The sequence below is a fragment of the Musa acuminata genome, chromosome BXJ1-6 (assembly GCF_036884655.1).
Source record: "Musa acuminata AAA Group cultivar baxijiao chromosome BXJ1-6, Cavendish_Baxijiao_AAA, whole genome shotgun sequence".
NCBI lineage: Eukaryota > Viridiplantae > Streptophyta > Magnoliopsida > Zingiberales > Musaceae > Musa > Musa acuminata.
The window spans coordinates 44755344-44773349 of NC_088332.1; the positions used below are offsets into that span (position 1 = coordinate 44755344).

At 41.9% G+C, this 18006-nt stretch overlaps 3 protein-coding genes across 7 annotated transcripts; 2 read left to right on the plus strand and 1 right to left on the minus strand.

The window, feature by feature from the left end:
* Positions 1–4083: 4083 nt before the first annotated feature.
* On the minus strand, positions 4084–7279 carry LOC103990168 (scarecrow-like protein 9). Of its 2 annotated transcripts, none has more exons than XM_009409223.3 (2): positions 6891–7279; positions 4084–6553 (listed from the first exon to the last, which is right to left on the minus strand). In XM_009409223.3, exons 1-2 carry the CDS (start codon positions 7135–7137, stop codon positions 4146–4148), a joined length of 2655 nt encoding a protein of 884 aa, XP_009407498.3. In that variant the 5' UTR covers positions 7138–7279; the 3' UTR covers positions 4084–4145. The 2 variants fall into 2 exon arrangements, with proteins under 2 accessions (XP_009407498.3, XP_009407500.2); XM_009409225.3 differs by having other exon boundaries at positions 6934–7069.
* Positions 7280–7432: 153 nt separating this feature from the next.
* On the plus strand, positions 7433–12372 carry LOC135677278 (protein IWS1 homolog 1-like). Of its 4 annotated transcripts, XM_065189421.1 has the most exons (13): positions 7433–7823; positions 7914–8131; positions 8295–8668; positions 8751–9135; positions 9863–10083; positions 10189–10318; positions 10534–10596; positions 10687–10764; positions 11038–11126; positions 11240–11311; positions 11436–11589; positions 11715–11827; positions 12045–12372. In XM_065189421.1, coding segments are annotated over exons 3-13 (1326 nt in total). In that variant the 5' UTR covers positions 7433–7823; positions 7914–8131; positions 8295–8648; the 3' UTR covers positions 12046–12372. The 4 variants fall into 4 exon arrangements, with proteins under 4 accessions (XP_065045493.1, XP_065045492.1, XP_065045494.1 ...); XM_065189420.1 differs by having other exon boundaries at positions 7433–8131; XM_065189422.1 differs by having other exon boundaries at positions 7433–8131; positions 8328–8668.
* An 835-nt stretch (positions 12373–13207) lies between these two features.
* Positions 13208–17851, plus strand: LOC103990165 (RHOMBOID-like protein 2). The gene is made up of 7 exons (XM_009409219.3): positions 13208–13337; positions 13477–13814; positions 15066–15229; positions 16419–16582; positions 16694–16953; positions 17244–17370; positions 17597–17851. The coding sequence occupies exons 2-7, from the start codon at positions 13486–13488 to the stop codon at positions 17717–17719; spliced, it is 1167 nt and encodes a 388-aa protein (XP_009407494.2). The 5' UTR covers positions 13208–13337; positions 13477–13485; the 3' UTR covers positions 17720–17851.
* Positions 17852–18006: the final 155 nt, after the last annotated feature.

The following is an 18006-nucleotide window of genomic DNA, read 5'->3' on the forward strand; positions in this document are numbered from 1 at the left end:
AAAATCCAGATCCTGTGATGCACTATTATTGATGTTAGTATTGCTGCTCTTAAAGATCAAATTTGAATGGTTGCTCATAAAATTTCTCTAGTTTCTAAAGCAAAAAAGAAAATGAAACAATGGAATTCATGAATTAAATGGTGTATTGTTTCTTCATAAAAGATAAGGTCATTCAAAACATACAGCCAAGAATACTTGATATTGTCAGCAAAAGAGACTCTTTGCTGAAGTGTTCATACATGCTTGATAAAGAAGTTGCACTGGAAAAGAAAATTGCACAGCCAAGAATACTTATAATCCATCCTCAACAGAGTAAAGAGTCCATCATGATATGACTTAGCTTGGCACACAAATCACTTCATTTTCTGGCAGGTAACAAGTCTTCTCCACTGCTGTTAGCTCTTTTTATTGATTGGAGACCTCAAACTCTATCTAAAATTTCAGTAGGAAATGCTTCTTCTGCAGATGAAAAGAACAACCAACCTGCAGAGTTCTTTAAAGGGAAAAACGTAGCGATCACCACAGGCTGTAGGTTAACTGTTACAGTGAAGACTCCATGCAAGAGAGTGTGACTAAGTAATGGTCTTATAGTGAATCAAATCTTTCAAACTTTAATTGGGAATGTATCAGATTTATGCAAATTCCAGTGATATTAATCAGAATCAAAGAAGAGTGGACATGTCGTTTAAAAAACTTCTGTGAACAGATTTCTGTCTCTTCGGTCAAAAAGAAATGAATATATAAATGTATATACAAAAAGTCTTTCTCCTCTTTACGAGTTGACCATCAGGTCAAACTGTGTTCTTTTGCTACCAATTGTGTGATTGTTGATGGAACCATGACATGATACTAAGCTTCATTAGCGTGTTGAAAACCACCATCAATTTCAAACTCCGTTGTCTCACTCTCGTGCTACTATCTCCCTGAACAGCAAGATGCCTTTACACTGTACTCATATGGGTCATCGCTTATGTCATTCACACCCACTCGTCTGACACGTCATGTCGGACTCAATACCCACTCATTCTATGAGGTCAACTTGACCTAACGCGGTCGATGACACGGTGATGACGGAGAAGCTGACTCGATAAGATCGTTATCTCGTAATTATAGTTTTGATGATTCTATTGATGGTCAAATAATATATATATTGTTAGGATCGGAGCGACACCAAGAGGGGAGGTGAATTAGTGCAGCGGATTAAAACTTCGGTTTTGATAAATCTTTCGTACGATGAAAAGCAATATCAATGGAAACCGATTTTAGAAGCTTGATAACTTAGAAACTTATGGAAGCGTAGTAACTAAGTAGAAAAGTTTGCAGTATGTAAATGACAAGAGTAGGATGCAAACCAGATAACACAGTAGTTTTTAAAGTGGTTCGGTCAAAATGACCTACATCCACTTGCGAAGCTTTCTTCGAAGAGGCTTCCAACTTCCACTAACAAATTTCTTATAGGGGAAGGACTAATACCCCTCTTACAACCTTTACAAGTGGTTCACACTTTTACAATTCTTTTCAACAAGATGGGAGGAGATGAACACTTAAGCAATATGAAAAACAAGGCTTGCAAAGACTATTCTAAGGCTCTTAACTCAAACTATTGTTTTTCAAAAGGTTGTAGTCTCAACTGAGATTTGAGGGGTATTTATAGGCCTCAAGAGGATTCAAATTTGGGCTCCAAAATTTGAATTCTCTTTGGTTCCCGATGCTGGCGGTGCCACCGCCTAGCCAGGCGGTGCCACCGCCTACACTATTTCAGCTCACTGGTTGGGCTCCAAAATTGGCCCAAACCAGTCCGAACTAGAGCCCAATTGGCCCCTACTTGGTTTATAGGATTAACACTTAATCCTAACCCTAAGTAACATGCTAACTACGAATTTAAAGACATTTTCTAAGCTATTACAAAGTCCGTAAGTCAAGACTTCTTCCGGCGAGCTTCCGATGAACTTCTGACGGTTTTCCGATAAACTCTCGGAAACCATTCTGCGGACTCCCGGCAAGCTCCTAGACTTCACGATTTGATCTTGACGAGTTCCAACGAGCTTCTTCGGCAAGCTCCGCGAACTTCCAACGAACCTTTCGGCGAGCTTCCGAAAAACCCTTCGGCAAGCTCCCTACTCATTCTCGGCTAGTTCCGGCAGCATTCCCGACGAACCTTCGGACTTCCGTCGAACTCTCGAACTCGCAATGAATCCTTCATGCTTGACTCCGACACTTTGTTTTGCTTTATGTCTTCGTCATTATCGTAGTTAATCCTGCAAACACAAGCTAAAACTCTACTCCGATCAAGACAATTATTACAACGCAAATTGACATTCTGTTGCCCGACACGTCATTGGTTGGCACTTCGTCCGATTCTTCGGTGCATCGTCCTCTCTTGCGGCTTGTTGCCCAATCGACGGTTGACCTCCGCAACCCCGATATCCTTGGCGCAATTTCGCTCTCCTTGGCCCGATGCCCGACGTTCGAAGCCTTCTGCCGTCCAATATCTTGATGTGATCTCTTCCGGCGCAATGTCAATTCCTCCTGTGTTCTAATCCTGATCGAGTAGACATGCATCACTCAAAATCTAGTTTAAATTATAAACACATATCAAGTGGTTTCATCATCAAAATACGAGATTCAACATATATATATATATATATATATATATATATATATATATATATATATATATATATATATATATATATATATATATATATATATATATATATATATATATATATATAATTATCATGTCTTAATTCAACGATCGCTTATTATACTATAAAAAGACTTAGCACATGAGCATAAGTCGACGGTTCATTACTAATTATTATTATTATTAAAATTATTAATAAAACTGAATAATTTAGTTATTGTTAATTATCATTACAGGTAAAACATTAGACATGAGGTCATAAATATAATAATATAAAACTATGTATAATTATCATCGTCTCAACTCAATGATCATCCATTAGACTATAAAAAGAACTATATATCCATTCTCAATGATAAATCAATAATTTATTTATTTATTTATTATTATAAATTTATCAAAACCAAAAGTAAAACAAATTGTGCAAAAGATAAAGCAAAATTTCAATTTAAAATTAGTAAACGAGGATAATTTCGTTATTGTTATAGGTGAAAAATTAGACATAATGCCATATATAACAATACAAAAAACATATCGCCGTTGCCAGGGATATTATTATTATTATTAAAATTATTAATAAAACTGAATAATTTAGTTATTGTTAATTATTGTTACAGGTGAAACATTAGACATGATGTCATAAATATAATAATATAAAACTATGTATAATTATCATCGTCTCAACTTAATGATCATCCATTAGACTATAAAAGGAACTATATATCCATTCTTAACGATAAGTCGATAATTTATTATTATTATTATAAATTTATCGAAAGTAAGACAAATTGAGCAAAAGATAAGGCAAAATTTTAATTTTAAAATTAGTAAAAGAGGATAATTTCGTTATTGTTATAAGTGAAAAATTAGACATAAGGCCGTATATAATAATAAAAAAACAATGTCGCCGTTGCCGGGGATCGAACCCAGGTCACCCACGTGACAGGCGGGAATACTCACCACTATACTACAACGACTTTGTTGATATCTTTTCGATATTTCATAATATATATAATTTATTATTAAATATAAAGACAGCAGAATGATGCCTTGATAGCGCCATCTTCTCCCTTAGCGCATGCAATAAGATTGAAACATAATTTATATAGCTGCAGGATGAGATTTCGATGTCTGGCTGCTTTTAGCACAGATTTCTCCGTGTTTATCTTCGTGAAATCTATGTCGTGCACTTGCGGAAGAGACGAGGTCGGAGGTGTCGACGGCATTCATTGCCACCTTTGTCTTGTTATTATCTTTTCCAGATGTTTGCCGCTTTGACTTTGCTGCATCTGTTGTGATCGAGACAACTCTTGTTTGCGCATGAAAAAAGGAAGTTGACTTTGCTGCATTCGTTCGTGGTTTGACTGGTGATTTTATTTTTGGTAGACGATGGAGTGTTTCTTCAACGAGAGAGGCAAAAGTTTCCACGAACGAACGATGCAAAATGAAACTTCATTCACGTCGTATGCTACAAAGACGCAAAGAATTAGAAGCAAATCTAGTAGGAACTATTGGATTTCCATGTCGATAAGGCATAAACGATACGCCCTTTCCACCCTTGCAGCAGCCACCGCTTGTCTTCGTCCACGACGAAGTCCTTGTGGTAGCAGGACTTCATCTTATCCGTCGCATTCTTCACGATGTCGCGGTTCAATGGAAGCTGCACGAACCCCGCCCTCAGGTTCCTCACATGCCACTGCTTGTAAGTCTCCGGCCTCTCCAACCTCTCCGTGCCCTCGCAGGCAAGGACGTTGAGCGCCTCTCGGCCGAAGAGGACCTTCTCGATCAGCTGCCTCGATTCATCCTCCTGTGGCGCATTCGTCCCGATCATGTCGAACAAGGAAGAATAGTGGAACAAAGCTTCCCTGAAGCGGATGACGAAGAACGGAGCGCTGTACGTGCCATTGACGACACCGTGAACGAACACATCCGGGTTGATCTTTCTTATGGTGTTCAACACCTTGTCCCTCGGGTTATCCACCACCACCGTCTCGTCCAACAGGTTCTTGAACCGGTACAAACAGTTGACGACGACCACCTCGTCGTCACGAAGGTCGAGGTCCTCCACTCGGATGTCATCCCACTTGGCCGCTGCAATCGAGCGGAACTCGAAAGGGATGCGGAAGCTGGATGCGTAATCGGCTAAGCGACGCCCCGTTTCGTCGATCAGCTCGGTCGGGCGGAATCCATGCCTGGGGACGTCGATGCCGGTCATCCGAACCTTCGGAGGGCCATCAGGCCGAGAAGAGAGGCGTTGCAGGAAACATGGCCACTGGAATCCGTAGTACATGCCGAAATCTATGATGTGCAACCTCGTTGCCTTCTCTGCCACATTGAGGATGGTCTGCGTCGCAAAGAAATGGGAGACCTTCCTGAAAGGACAGACAGCCATGTAAAGCTGGTAAGCTTTCAGGACGTCGGTGACGGGAATCCGTTTTGCCGTCAAGGAATGGTAGATCTGGCTCCCTGTACCGGCGAGGCGAGCCTGCAGGCCGTCGGCGAACCAATGAGCCAACCTCTGGTTTGCGTCTCCAAAAGGCGAGGAGTGCTGTCTGATCTGCTTCAGCAACTCATTTGCGCTTCGATGATCATCTGCGGCCACGGCATGAGCGCAATGGGTCAGGAGAGTACTTAGATCCACCACCTCCCTCTTCGGTTGCTTCTTCCCTCGACCCTTCCTGCCTTTGGAACGACTGCCGTGAGAGACTTTACTTGCTTCGTTCTGCGATCTTTCTCGGAATTTGTCAACGGCCTTGGTGCAACTCCCCCCGCTGCACAGGAAAACCTCATCAAACAATTTGGTGCGACCGGTCTCCCCGGAGAAGACAGCAGATTGTTTGATGCTCCTTCCCTCCTCCAAATCCAGATCCTCGCCATGCCGGTTTTTCCGACCTCTCGACGGATGAACTGCATGTTCACTGACTCCACCCTCTGCGTTGACCTCGACCAGTCTCGTCCCCTCATTTGGCACTTGTGGTAGGTAGAAATTATTGGCTTCTAAGTTGATCGCCAACTTATCATTGCTCGGAAGGAATTTATGTGCCTCCTCAATCCCTCCCTGGAATTGCCACGCGGGTTGGCTGTCGGCAGGCAGATCAGGAGCTACAAGAGTGCTCAGAAGAGATTCCTCCACCCCTTCTAAGATATCACCGAAGCTATTCACGAAGGAAAACGAAGACTGCGGGGAGTCATCGATAGGGACAGGACGAGTCTCTGGGGCATCATACGAGTGGCTGTTGTCCATGACCGTGCTGCTACCGGAGCTCCCATGGTGGTCACCATCCGGGCTGTCAGAGAAATGGCTGGAACATAATGGTGGTTGACCAGGTGAAGCTGTCAAGTTCTCACGTAAGATCTCAAGGAAGGTATCCTCTGGATCAAAGAGGGCTGGGTTCTCTAGATAGACATCAAACTTATCATCGGTGTTCTCCTCCATGAGCATCTGACTAATGTAGTTGAGACCGATATCAGAGAAGATCTCAGAGTCGTCCAGGGTACCTGTCTCGGTCACTGGCGAAACGTTGGCGTTTGGAGTGCAGACCGAGGGCGGGAGACCAGGATGGTCATCTGGGAGGTCGAGCCGGCTACTCCGGTGGTTCGACGATTGCTGCTGTCCTCCCAAATCTAAGCTGTTCAAGGCGTCCTCCTCGGTAAAGAGATCATCCTTGAACGAACGCGGAGCACTCGCATTCAAGGCAGAATCAGAAGGGGCCTGAAGAAAAGGACCATCTTGCATATCGATGAAGCCATCCAGGTAGGCGGCGGTCGTCGGTGGCGGCAGCCCTTTGAGTTTGAGACCATCGGCAGTGATTGGACCAGGGAAGAGCTGGTCATGCTTGAACCCGTTCATCGCTCCTCGCAGATCTCGAATTCCAGTTCCCATGGCTACTGACTTCTCATCATCCTCTGCACCAAAATTTCCCAAAGTTCACTATTTTTCCGATCTATCACCCCAAGCCCGATCAACAAAAACAAGAGAGGAAGGCAAATAATAGCACGACCAAGATCTAAAAGAAACGAAAGATGTCAGTTTGGATCTTCAAACAGGAACACAGATGAAGCAGAGCAAGCCAAAGCTGCAAATTAGATATGCCATCGAACATCGCCTGAACGAAAGCACGAAATGACAAGGAACAAGCAAACTAAAAGCGAATGGATCCACGGAATCCATGGAAGTGACAGCCGGCAGAAACAAAGTAATCGACAAGAAAGAGGAAGGCCAAAATCATCAAAAAGACGTCACCTTGGCTACAGAATCTATCACCACAAGGAAGCTCCCGTCTTACCCTAATCGAGGCACTTTGATCAGTAGTCGACCTCGCCTTTATGTATATGAAGGCATATTGAGCAGTAGGATTCCAAGTCCATACTTGGCTCGCCCTTTCTGCAACGGGAAGCCGAGAGCGACGAGGAAGACGCGAGTTTGACCGCCGATAGGAATGTTTAATTTGTGTCGACGTGGGAGCCTCGGCGCAGGTCGGCTGATACATTGGATGGAGCCGTTAAAGCTATGAGATGGTTTGCACCCCTAATAAAACAATGTTCAAAGCAAACGAGTGGAACTCCAGGAAAACGTGATGCGACTTTCTTCCTCGCTCGAGAAGTCTTATCTTTCAATATATTACATGAAGCCTCGAGCACGGCCACCTACAACTTTGCATATAAGGTGTTTGATATTATGCCTGTTATTTGCTTTTGTGAACTGAATGCTTTCCTTGTCGTCATCGTGGCCAAATATAATGAAGCCTTTGACCCAGCAACGTATGCTTGGCGAGTCAGGATCATGGGAGGTAAAGAACTCTCCAAGCTGCACGTTAGAGTTTAGTCTGACGCATTCGGGCCCACTCCTCAGAGAGCCAGTCACAGACGGCCAAGTAAGCGGTCCTCTCGTCTCATCCGTGTCCCCCGGCACACGCCCATACCGCATCCGCGATCTCAGATCCGACGTCTACGAACCCGTCGCCCTTCCTCACTCGCCATCTCGGGTTTCTTCCCCTACCTCGTCTGAATCCTCCCGCTTCCTCTTCCAAGATCGCCAAGAAATATGAGCAATCTTGAGCAATTTGTTCTTTGTTTCCGTGATTCTTGTCGCGCCTGTTCGTTCTCCGTTGGTAGCACCTGTGAATCGAAGGCGTTGGGAGAGCCCGCTCCATGTCACGGTTCTCCCACGACGAAGGTGCTTCTTGGATTCATTTCGGTTCTGTTCCTTCGAGTTGATCCAAGCATTATGATTTCTTCGCGTTTCCTTTGGTTTTCCTGACAAAAGAATGAGCGGCTTTCGACTTGCTTCCCATGTTTCGTGGTGCGAGGACAACGAGATGAACAAGAGTCTTCACCCGCTGTTCGATTTTTTCTTCGACGAGGATGAGCTCCGCGAGATGGAAGAGAAGAACGAGTCCGATCCAAAAGAGTGCGAGGACGCAACTCATTTCCAAGGACGGTCACTCTGTTCTCCCACTCGAATTCGACCTGACAGAGTAAAAGGTACAGATCTTTATCGTTTGCCGATCTTGGCATCGGGTTCTTGTTCCCATCTTTCCGCACTCCAGCAATTCTTCTCTGATGACTGATTTCTCTTTCGTACGTCTTCGTGATGCATCCCGTTGGTCGATTTCGTTTCTTGTTCATCTGCTGGCTCATCTGAAAGAGACAATTCGTTTCCTTTCGATCGAATTCGCAGAAGAAATCAAAGTAGAATATGTTCTTATAATGGAGATATCGAAATGAGTACCGGTCGCAGGACATGTATCGAATACCTTGTTGACGCGTAATATCACAAAAACAAGAATCGATCATTAGCCCTTCTGATCACGCGAAACGACGACAGTGATTGCAGCCGAGAGGTATTGTGCGTGTATCCTAATTCCACAAGGAATAATTAATTCCGAAACCCAGAGGAAATCCGTATCCGCCTCGGACTCGGGTTTCACTTCCATATATACTCCTCGCTCTGTCCTCCTCGTCGAGTGTGTCTTCTCGCCTTCTCACTGTCTTCTCGGCCATGGCCTTTGGCAATGATGGGTACGTTTTTGGATTGAAACCTTGGTTACACTTCCTTCCTTCGCTTCTGGGATGCTTGGTCTTGATTTTTTTCTTTTGGCAGCTTTCTGGACGAGGATGGTGAGACATTGATGGTTTCGGACATGCCGTCCTGTCGGGAGCGCTCCCTGAAGCCGGCCGATCGCGTCGACGACGACGGCAACGTTGACGGGAGGTCCTGGCGGTGGGGCCGCTCACCGACGCCGGTGATGGATTCTGCCAACGAGTGCAAGGGCGGCAAGCCGAGGAAGAGGCTTATAATGAAGGGCGCGAACGAGGGCCCGCCGCATTGCAGTGGCGGCCCCATGGCGGCGTTCGGCGACGAAGGATTGGATAAGTCGGGGAACGTAGAGCTGTCGTTGAAGAAGAAGAGGAAGGGAACGCCGTCCACCAAGCAGGGAAAAGTGGGGAGTGGATCAAGGAACACTATAGCCAGAGGCGAATTAGAGGTCTGAATATGCTTTTCGAAAATTTCTAATTTCTTCCGCGGTTGTCTTCTTTATTACTTAATTTGCTTTTAGCGAGTCATACTTTTTCTTGATTGATTTCTAGAATTTATTTTAAAGCAATGACATCTGAATGCCATTTCTTTTTATTGTTTTGGTAAGCAGCAAACTGTACAGATGAATACTTTGATTGACAAAGCTATACTATCAGCTGCACTTTTATCTCGTGTTTATGGTGTATACTTCTAGACACTTATCTTTGATTGATTTGACTAGAGTGTTCATATATACTCAATATTCAGCTTCTGTTATCACTTGCATATGCATGCAATCGAGGTCTGAAAGTATCTTTTCCATTCGGTTAAAAACAAGTGTTTATGCATTAAAAAAAAATTGTTTCGTCTACTGCATGACAATTCTTTGATTTGTAAGTGCAGGAATTTATTATCAAATTTATCTTAAAAGCAATTTTATAAATATGGAAAATAAAGAAGAAAATATATGTAGAATGCATTTGCTTGATACACTTCAAAAGCTAACAATTGTATGAGTTAGTAACAGATTGAACCACTTTGTTTTTATATGCATTTACATTGGTTTCTATTATAACCATATACCTAAAGCTGAAGGCATTTATTTAGTGCGAGAGTTGCTCATCCTCAGGCAGTTAGTGATACATGGAACTGGTTTGTTTGTATTATGCATTTTCATTGTTTTTGGTTTCTTTCAGGCAGAAGAGGGTGAAGAAGATGATGAAATTCAGCAACTATTTAATGGGGGAGGGAAAAAGAAGAAAAATGAGAAGTCCCATGCTGAAATATCTTTGCTTGTTGAACACGTTATGGCTGAATTAGAGGTGGTGACTGAAGAAGATGCTGAGCTGAACAGGCAGAACAAACCAGCCATTAACAAACTCAGGAAGCTGCCATTACTTGTTGAGGCCCTCTCTAAGTAAGATTTCTATGGTAAAGAAAGTGCTGTTGTTTCAAACCATCAGGACGTGTTCATTTGATACATTTTGTCTTGCTGACATCTTGAGATTTCCCCAATATACAGGAAAACACTTCAGCAAGATTTCTTGGATCATGGAGTATTATCTCTTCTGAAAAATTGGCTCGAACCCTTGCCTGATGGAAGTTTTCCGAATATGAATGTCCGAACTGCCATACTAAAAGTACTTTCCGATGTATGTATGATGCCCCATCTTTAGCTTATGAAACTTTCTTTCTTTTATTTTTGTGAGTTGGGAACATGATATTTCCTATCATATGCTTGTCAGAGATCTTTTCTGGGTTATTCATAGCAATGTGAAAGTTTCTGGAATAATGCAGGATAATGAATCCTTGTTTACATCGTTTGGTTAATTGCATGTAATCATGACAATGTGCTTTTACCGTGCAGTTTCCTATTGATCTAGAGCAGTGTGACAGAAGAGAACAACTAAAAAGAAGTGGTATCGGGAAGGTGAGTGATAATTATGATGCCATCCTCTTAGTGGACACCATCTCTGAATTTTCATGAGGTTTTTACCAATTCTAAATTTTCTGCATGCAGGTGATAATGTTCTTATCAAAATCAGATGAGGAGACAACTTCCAATAGAAAACTTGCTAAAGAATTGGTTGATAGATGGGTAATGAGATTTTTTTATCCTTCAAGTTGGATCTAGTTCTTAGAACATGATTTTAATTTTATTCGAATATAGTCCCTTATATATAAGTATATGTATATATGTATATATATGTATATATATATATATATATATATATATATATATATATATATATATATAACTTTGAGGATATATATATATATATATATATTCTTGATGTTAACTTTGTCTTCCATAATTCATAGGTTGATTGGTTATGTATTTATTTTTGACTTTTTAAACAATCATGTGCAGAGTCGATCAATATTTAACAAGAGTACTAGATTTGAGGATATGAGGACTTCTGATGAAGAGAGAGAGCCATACAGACGACCATCTCAGAAGTATCTATTATGTTTTACCCCTTTGTTCTGGAAAGTTCTATAAGATTTTAGCATGTTCATGTTATTACTTTGATATATCTTTTCTGAAATACTATCTGTTTGGGAAAATAAAGGCACCTTACTAAAGCAAGGAGACTGGAATCTCAAGATAACTGGATACGCTTGGATCTGGATGAACTTTCAAAGTAAGAGTACCCACCACTTATTTGCACTGTTACTATTTTTGGATGAAACACTCAGTTATTGAATTTAAGTGGAGCTATGTTGATCATGAGATATATAATTAGCTTCTCTTTTGTCTGGGTGTAGTCTGCGAAGAACTGGACAGGCAGCAACCAGACAACATGTTTCTGTCCCTGAAGCATTGCCTCTAGATTTTGTTGTGCGCCCTCGGTCTCTAGTTGATCCTGAAGAAGTCAGAGCACAAGCGAAGCAAGTGATGCATGATCAGCACCGGTTAAAGGTTGATATGGAGAACCTATAGATTTTATGTTTTATCTTCCCAGCATGGTTTTTGAATCAGAAAACTATTTTACAACTATTGCTTTACTATAATTCAGAAAAACTTAAGTTAAACACTCTTTACAGTGTTTCTCATTATTTCTGGGGTGGGAGGCGTCAGCATGTATGGCTATTCAACGGGCAGTATTCTCAGTTTCTGCACTTCAGTTTGAAGGAAATAGATCAATAGAAACTTTGTGGTCAGTCATATCCATACAGTGAGAAACTAAATTTCATGATTGATTTGGTTGAAACTAGGAGAGGTGTTGTGAATGTTACTTTTGTGCAACAACAATGTAGAAAGGAATGTATTTTGTGTAACGGAATTTTACTTCCTGTGCTTTGAAATGTTCACTGTAAGTTTGAATCTTTCATATGTTTTTTTAATGTTACTGACATCAACATTTTGTATTCCAGATAAACAAGAAGTTGTGGCAGTTGAAAACATCAAAAAAGAGGCAGCTTCAGGCATTGAAACCGAGTAGCGAGGGGCGTGGCATTGTCATGTATTTATAGTTAGTGATCATATGCGCGCGCGACAAGTTCTAAGAGCATTTGAGCTGGTGGTCGACTGAGTGTACAAAACATAAACATTTTTCTGAGTAGTACTTCTCTCATCCACAATGATGTAACATATCTTTTGACAAATAACTGAAAATAATTGAAGGTTGAATGTTGGGAGAATAGTTTCACCAAATTCTTGTATCCGAGTTTTTTATAATTTTTTTTATCAGAATGATGATATCAGTGATTGTTCGAGTCGGAACGTTCTCCAGTTAAGGATCATCAGATTGGCAAGTGAGCATAGTACTTTATTGGATATTATGGTAAGTTTTTTTTTTTTTTACAAAAGGCAAATGCATAAACTGTCAAAATTCTTTAACAACTAAACTGGTTGACACTTTCCAAGTGATTATACCGTTTGTTTTTGTTTTTTTTATATCACCTTCGTCACAAATATCTGCTGAATGATGTCTATTCTATTTTTGTTGGCGACTTCTTCTTGCCAAAAATCCCATGTTGGAAACTGGTGTTTGTTCAAGGCAAATCTCGCCTTTTTCTGTACGGTATAGTGTTGTAGGAAATTTGTCTTGAAATGTTAAGCCCAGGGCGGACATTGGGGCCATTCCACTATGAACGCAGGCCCGAACATTGAAGCTCGTCAAGCTCGGCCCATCAAACACTTGCCTAAGCTTAACTGGCGGGTTGGTCAGCTAATTCTTTAACCGCTACCGGCTGCGTCGTAGGCGGACCGCGCGGGCACCCACGTCCGTGCCGGGCACGTGCCACAACCAACACGACGACGACAGGAAGACGAAGACGGCAAGCGTCTTCTGGCCTGGACAACACGGTCCGCCTCGCCCGAGCCACCGAGCGGGGAACGGGCCCACGTCACGGGGGGGAGATGACGTAGGTGGGAGGTCCCTTTCAGTTAACCGCTAAGCATCCTCTTCGGTGTGTGTGGCCCGCCGTCGTTATCGGGCCTCGTTTGCGTCCACCCCTGTTGTGTGTTCCCTGTCTTTGTCGACACATGTGATCTCCCCCGTCCAATTCTTATTCTTTCGCACCGCTGAGATTTTCCCCGGCAGAAGATATCCCAATAGAAGAAAGCGCGCCAAACCGACGATCTCTCTCTCTTCTTCTTCTTCTTCTTCTTCTTCTTTCGTACCTTCGCCGTCCGCCGCTTCTCCTCCCCTCCATCAATTGCAAGTAATCCCATCCCCTAATCCTTTTCTAATTTTCTTCATTTTCTTCTCTCTGATGCTCACCTCCTCCTCCTCTTCCTCTTCTCCTTAAACAATGGATCGATTTTTCCCGTACTAATTTGTTTTTCATCGCAATAATCCAGTAATAAGGCATGGGGAGGGAATCTGGTGCGTCGGATATCGAGATCAAGGTTCAGGGGCTGCAAGGGGACAACGACTTGAATCCGGCCGTTTCGCCGTTCCCTGCCTCGCAGCCGCCGGGGTGCCGGGGCCTGCCCCCGCCAGAGCACCGTCCGTTCCGGAGGTGGACACCCTGGTTGGTGCCGGCGTTCGTCCTGGCCAACCTGGTTGTGTTCGCCGTCATCATGTACGAGAATGATTGCCCCAAGACTTATATGGGGGACTGCGTTGCCGTCTTTCTCGGCCGGTTCGCCTTCCAGCCCCTGAAGGAGAATCCCCTCTTCGGGCCGTCGTCCTCAACGTAAGTCTTTCTGTTCTATTTTCACAGAAAAGAAAGCTTCTGCTATTGTTAATTTCGTCACAATCGTGATTCGTCATCGCATTATTGGGGGTTTGATCTCTCGAGCATTGAATCCTCGTGATGATGGATGGGCCTATTTCTATTAGTGGATTAGGCTGATGTTCTAATCCTAAAATTCATATAGTGGTTGGTTGTACATGTTTTGATCGCCTTAGTTTTATCTTATTCCAGCTATGCTTCATTTAAACATGGCTTGATTTTTATCACATGTTATGTGCTTGTATGTAAATCGTCAAGAGAAGCTGAAGGAGTGTATGTGTTGGATTGGAATTGGGAGTTAGAGATTGTCAGAAAAATTCCAATTTTGTTTTTCAAGCTGATGGATGCCTTGACCGTTTACCCACATTTGTCATCGGTAAACTGATGATCGCCTCCTGTGTCTTTCTTCGTTCTTAAAACTCTCATAGCTATCAGATTGTGCAATGTTTAGTGGCCTTGTTTTGTGCTTTATGCATGCCATCATAGTTATGGTTTATGTAAATTGGGCTTGATTTAAATCATACAACTTCTCTTGAGTAGATAGATAATTATGCAACTTTAGTGGTAAGAGAAAAAGTGTACTGAGATGTAGTCATCGAGAGGGGATGGAGTATAAATGCTGGAGCTAATGGTTGGCTGGAGTTGGAACTTGGAATTGATAAAGTTGACATAGTTTTGGTTGTAGAATCATAACCTTGCATTCATCTTTCTGATTGCCACCAGTTTCATTAGGTGATGATGTGTGAAATTTCCTGTGTATTCTGTGTTTGGGCACTTGAGTCTTTAGGTTCTTGTCTTGCAAGCAAGAATCCTAAGTGGCACCCTTCGTGGTGGCTATATGATTGCTGTTGCACGAGGAAAAGTCCCAATTCAGACATCTGTTTTCTGTCTGTGCTACTAGAGACCCTAATACTTTATGCTTATGATACGTGAATATGTAATCGGAACATGCTTGATATGTAATTACCATGACTGCCACCTTTGGTTTGAGTTAATGTGATAAGGGATTTGCCAATCTTGCTGCTCCAGAAACTGCTTTATGCTTATGTTAGAAGTTTGGATGGATCTTTCCCGTCGGTCAAATTGTGAATACTGATGAAGTTGGATCATTCTATGCAGCACATTAAATGGTTAAACATTTGTTATTTCTTCTACGACATTTAGTGTCTTATAGAGGATATCTAACTAACAAAAATGTGATCAATTTTTCAGGTTGGAGAAGATGGGTGCTTTAGATGTGCGTAAAGTGGTTCATGAACACCAAGGATGGCGTCTGATTTCTTGCATTTGGCTACATGCTGGAGTCGTCCATGTGCTTGCCAATATGTTGAGTCTTCTTTTAATCGGAATTCGGCTTGAGCAAGAATTTGGATTTGGTATGTGGCAGTCTAACTATAAATTGGCTTTTCTGATATGCAAACAATAGTATATCGCATGTTGGTGTATCTGCAATTTTGCTTGTTAACTTCTGCCTTATTAGGGCCACTCACGAGAAGCCAAATTTGAAACTTCCTTGGCCTTGATTTATTGTGTGTTAGAAATATGAATATACCTGCATGTCTCTGTTGACTCTATAGAGTTGCAGAGGGGTGTTTGTTTAGTTTGTGCATTCCTGAATATGAATCTTCTAGTGCTTTATCCTATCTGAGTTGTAAGAAGTTATGATCTGGGATTCGGTTAATCTTGTTTGAGCGTCTAGCATCAACATAATGCATGACTCCTATACTATCGGATCAAGTGCTTCTAACAATACCAGATTGCATGTCTGTGTTCCGTATAATGCAAAAACAATGCCATCTGCGGAAAAGTCAATTAGCAACAATAAACTTATTTGCCAATTAGGCAGTTTATCCTAAAGGAAAAGCCTTTGTTGGACCGCTAGATCTAGATGCTTCCGTTTGAAAATTTCTCTTTTATGTGATGGTCAACCTTACAAATTGTGGATGATCCATTGACAAAGGTGGTGAATAATCTGGAGGTTAATGATGGGATAATTGAAGTAAAAAGTAAGCACATAGAGTCCCCTATTCTTCCCTGTTTACTATCAAGGTATTCCTAGTTGCCATTGTTGAGTTTTCAAGACATCAAGGAACTTTTAGAAGATAAGCTGTATAAATATGGAAAGTACTACTACTTTTTTTCTCTAGTTTATTGTGTCATTGTTCAACTTTCTACTATTTTTCTTATTTCTTCTCCTTTTACATGGAGTTAAGTGTGAAAATAAAACTCTTGATGTTAGCATGGATAGATTGAAACGGACTGTAGGTCATTTTTAACACGAGTGGTCATAGTGTTAGGTGTATATATCGATGCTGATCAGTTAATTCAATTTATAATATATGATTGCTAAGCATATACTGTTGATAGATGTGGGAGATCAAAATCCATATTACTATTACAATAAAAGCATATTTGGCCTTTTGGTGATGCGAGTGAAAACACAGCTAGACTTGTTGAGTATCTTGAGCTGCTTTCCTGCATCACTGAGTACTCTGGGATTTGTTAAGGGGAGAGGGTTCTTTCGGTCTTGTTCTGGGCATCTCAATATTTTCTTTCCTTTTGCAGCACGGATCGGCCTGCTATACACTATTTCTGGATTTGGTGGGAGTTTGATGTCTGCTCTGTTCATCAAATCAAGTATCTCTGTAGGTGCTTCTGGTGCACTTTTCGGATTGCTCGGTGGCATGCTTTCTGAACTATTAACCAATTGGACAATCTACACAAATAAGGTGATATTGGAGAGTTCTTATTGAAGTGAAATCTATGCTGCTTCTGATACCTTCTGGACTTGGAAAATACCTATAAATTTCTTAATGCTGTTGACATTCTTCTTTCTTCAGTGTGCAGCACTGTTTACCCTTGTGCTCATCATATCAATCAACTTGGCTGTTGGAGTCCTACCACATGTGGATAACTTTGCTCATATTGGGGGATTTGTTTCTGGATTTCTTCTTGGATTTGTGCTCCTGATTCGCCCCCACTTTGGGTGGGTTGCCCAAAAGAATGTTCCACCTGGATATCTTGCAACTCCGGTCAAACACAAGCACAAGCTGTATCAATACATACTATGGATCACTGCTGCCATTCTTCTAATTGTCGGGTAAGTGATACAGCTAATGCTTTCAATTTACGAGTTCTGGGGTGAAGAATGTTCATACAATAAACCTTTTATTGGGAAACCGATAAACTTTCTGCCCACATGTTATCGGTAAGCCATGCAGGTAGTGTATAATCATCTTGATCGTTAAGACTTAAATGAGATTTCATAATCCACCTTCAACGCGATAAGCATATCCATTATTTGTGTCTTCGTATATATCATACTGCTTGAAGGTTTGTGCTTTCATGGCTTATCTTCTCGATCACTGAGATAAAATTCAAAACCTACAGGTTCACCATTGGCATTCTTATGCTGTTTCGAGGGGTTAACGCAAATGATTATTGTTCTTGGTGCCATTACCTGAGTTGCGTGCCGACCTCCATAAGGAGTTGCTCATCATCCACTATTTCTTGCTTGGTATGATGCTTAAACCTTCTCAATTCTACATTGCATGCCATTGCCTAAGCTTCCAGCCCTGTGATTGAATGTAAGTTCTATGGCATCCTAATACGGGGGGCCATAGAGAGATACGGCTTAATTATATTTATGGATTGGATAGAGAGAGAGAGATATAAGGAGGTTACGCTTGATGTTTGCATCTGTTCTCTAACAACAAAAGGCTCCCCGCTACCTGTTCTTGCAGTCGTCTCAAGAAGGGAACAGCCTGAACTTGATGTGTGGGGGAAACAGAAGAGCCCGTAGCTACCTCTTGCCGAATGCAACCGAAGCCCAGATAGAGGAACTCTGCTCCCAGCTGTGCAGTTGACGAATGCGTATGTTCTTTACCACTTTTCTATTTTCTTTATGAACACCCCCTGCTTTTTCAATTTTTCTTATATTCTTATGTATATGCCAACTCTCAAGCTTACAAAGATTCCGAATCAACATACGGGTCTATTGTGAAGTTGAATGGTGTAAATTAGGGATGAAGCCACAACATTTCACATGATTATGAGAAAATGGGCACCAAAATGATAGAGAGTTGAAAATTCTACCCCCATAAAAGGATAAGCAGCTTGAACGATTCGAACATTGTACCGCTCACCGCAGGTG

Coding starts and splice junctions, on each gene's coding strand:
- LOC135677278 (XM_065189420.1), top strand. CDS start 8,649: ATGGCCTTTGGCAATGATGG. Junction 9,136..9,862: donor TAGCCAGAGGCGAATTAGAG/GTCTGAATATGC, acceptor GGTTTCTTTCAG/GCAGAAGAGGGTGAAGAAGA. Junction 10,597..10,686: donor AAAGAAGTGGTATCGGGAAG/GTGAGTGATAAT, acceptor TTCTGCATGCAG/GTGATAATGTTCTTATCAAA.
- LOC103990168 (XM_009409223.3), bottom strand. CDS start 7,137: ATGTATCAGCCGACCTGCGCCGAGGCTCCCACGTCGACACAAATTAAA. Junction 6,554..6,890: donor TGATAGATTCTGTAGCCAAG/GTGACGTCTTTT, acceptor ATTTTGGTGCAG/AGGATGATGAGAAGTCAGTA.
- LOC103990165 (XM_009409219.3), top strand. CDS start 13,486: ATGGGGAGGGAATCTGGTGCGTCGGATATCGAGATCAAGGTTCAGGGG. Junction 15,230..16,418: donor TGAGCAAGAATTTGGATTTG/GTATGTGGCAGT, acceptor TTCCTTTTGCAG/CACGGATCGGCCTGCTATAC. Junction 17,371..17,596: donor CATCCACTATTTCTTGCTTG/GTATGATGCTTA, acceptor CTGTTCTTGCAG/TCGTCTCAAGAAGGGAACAG.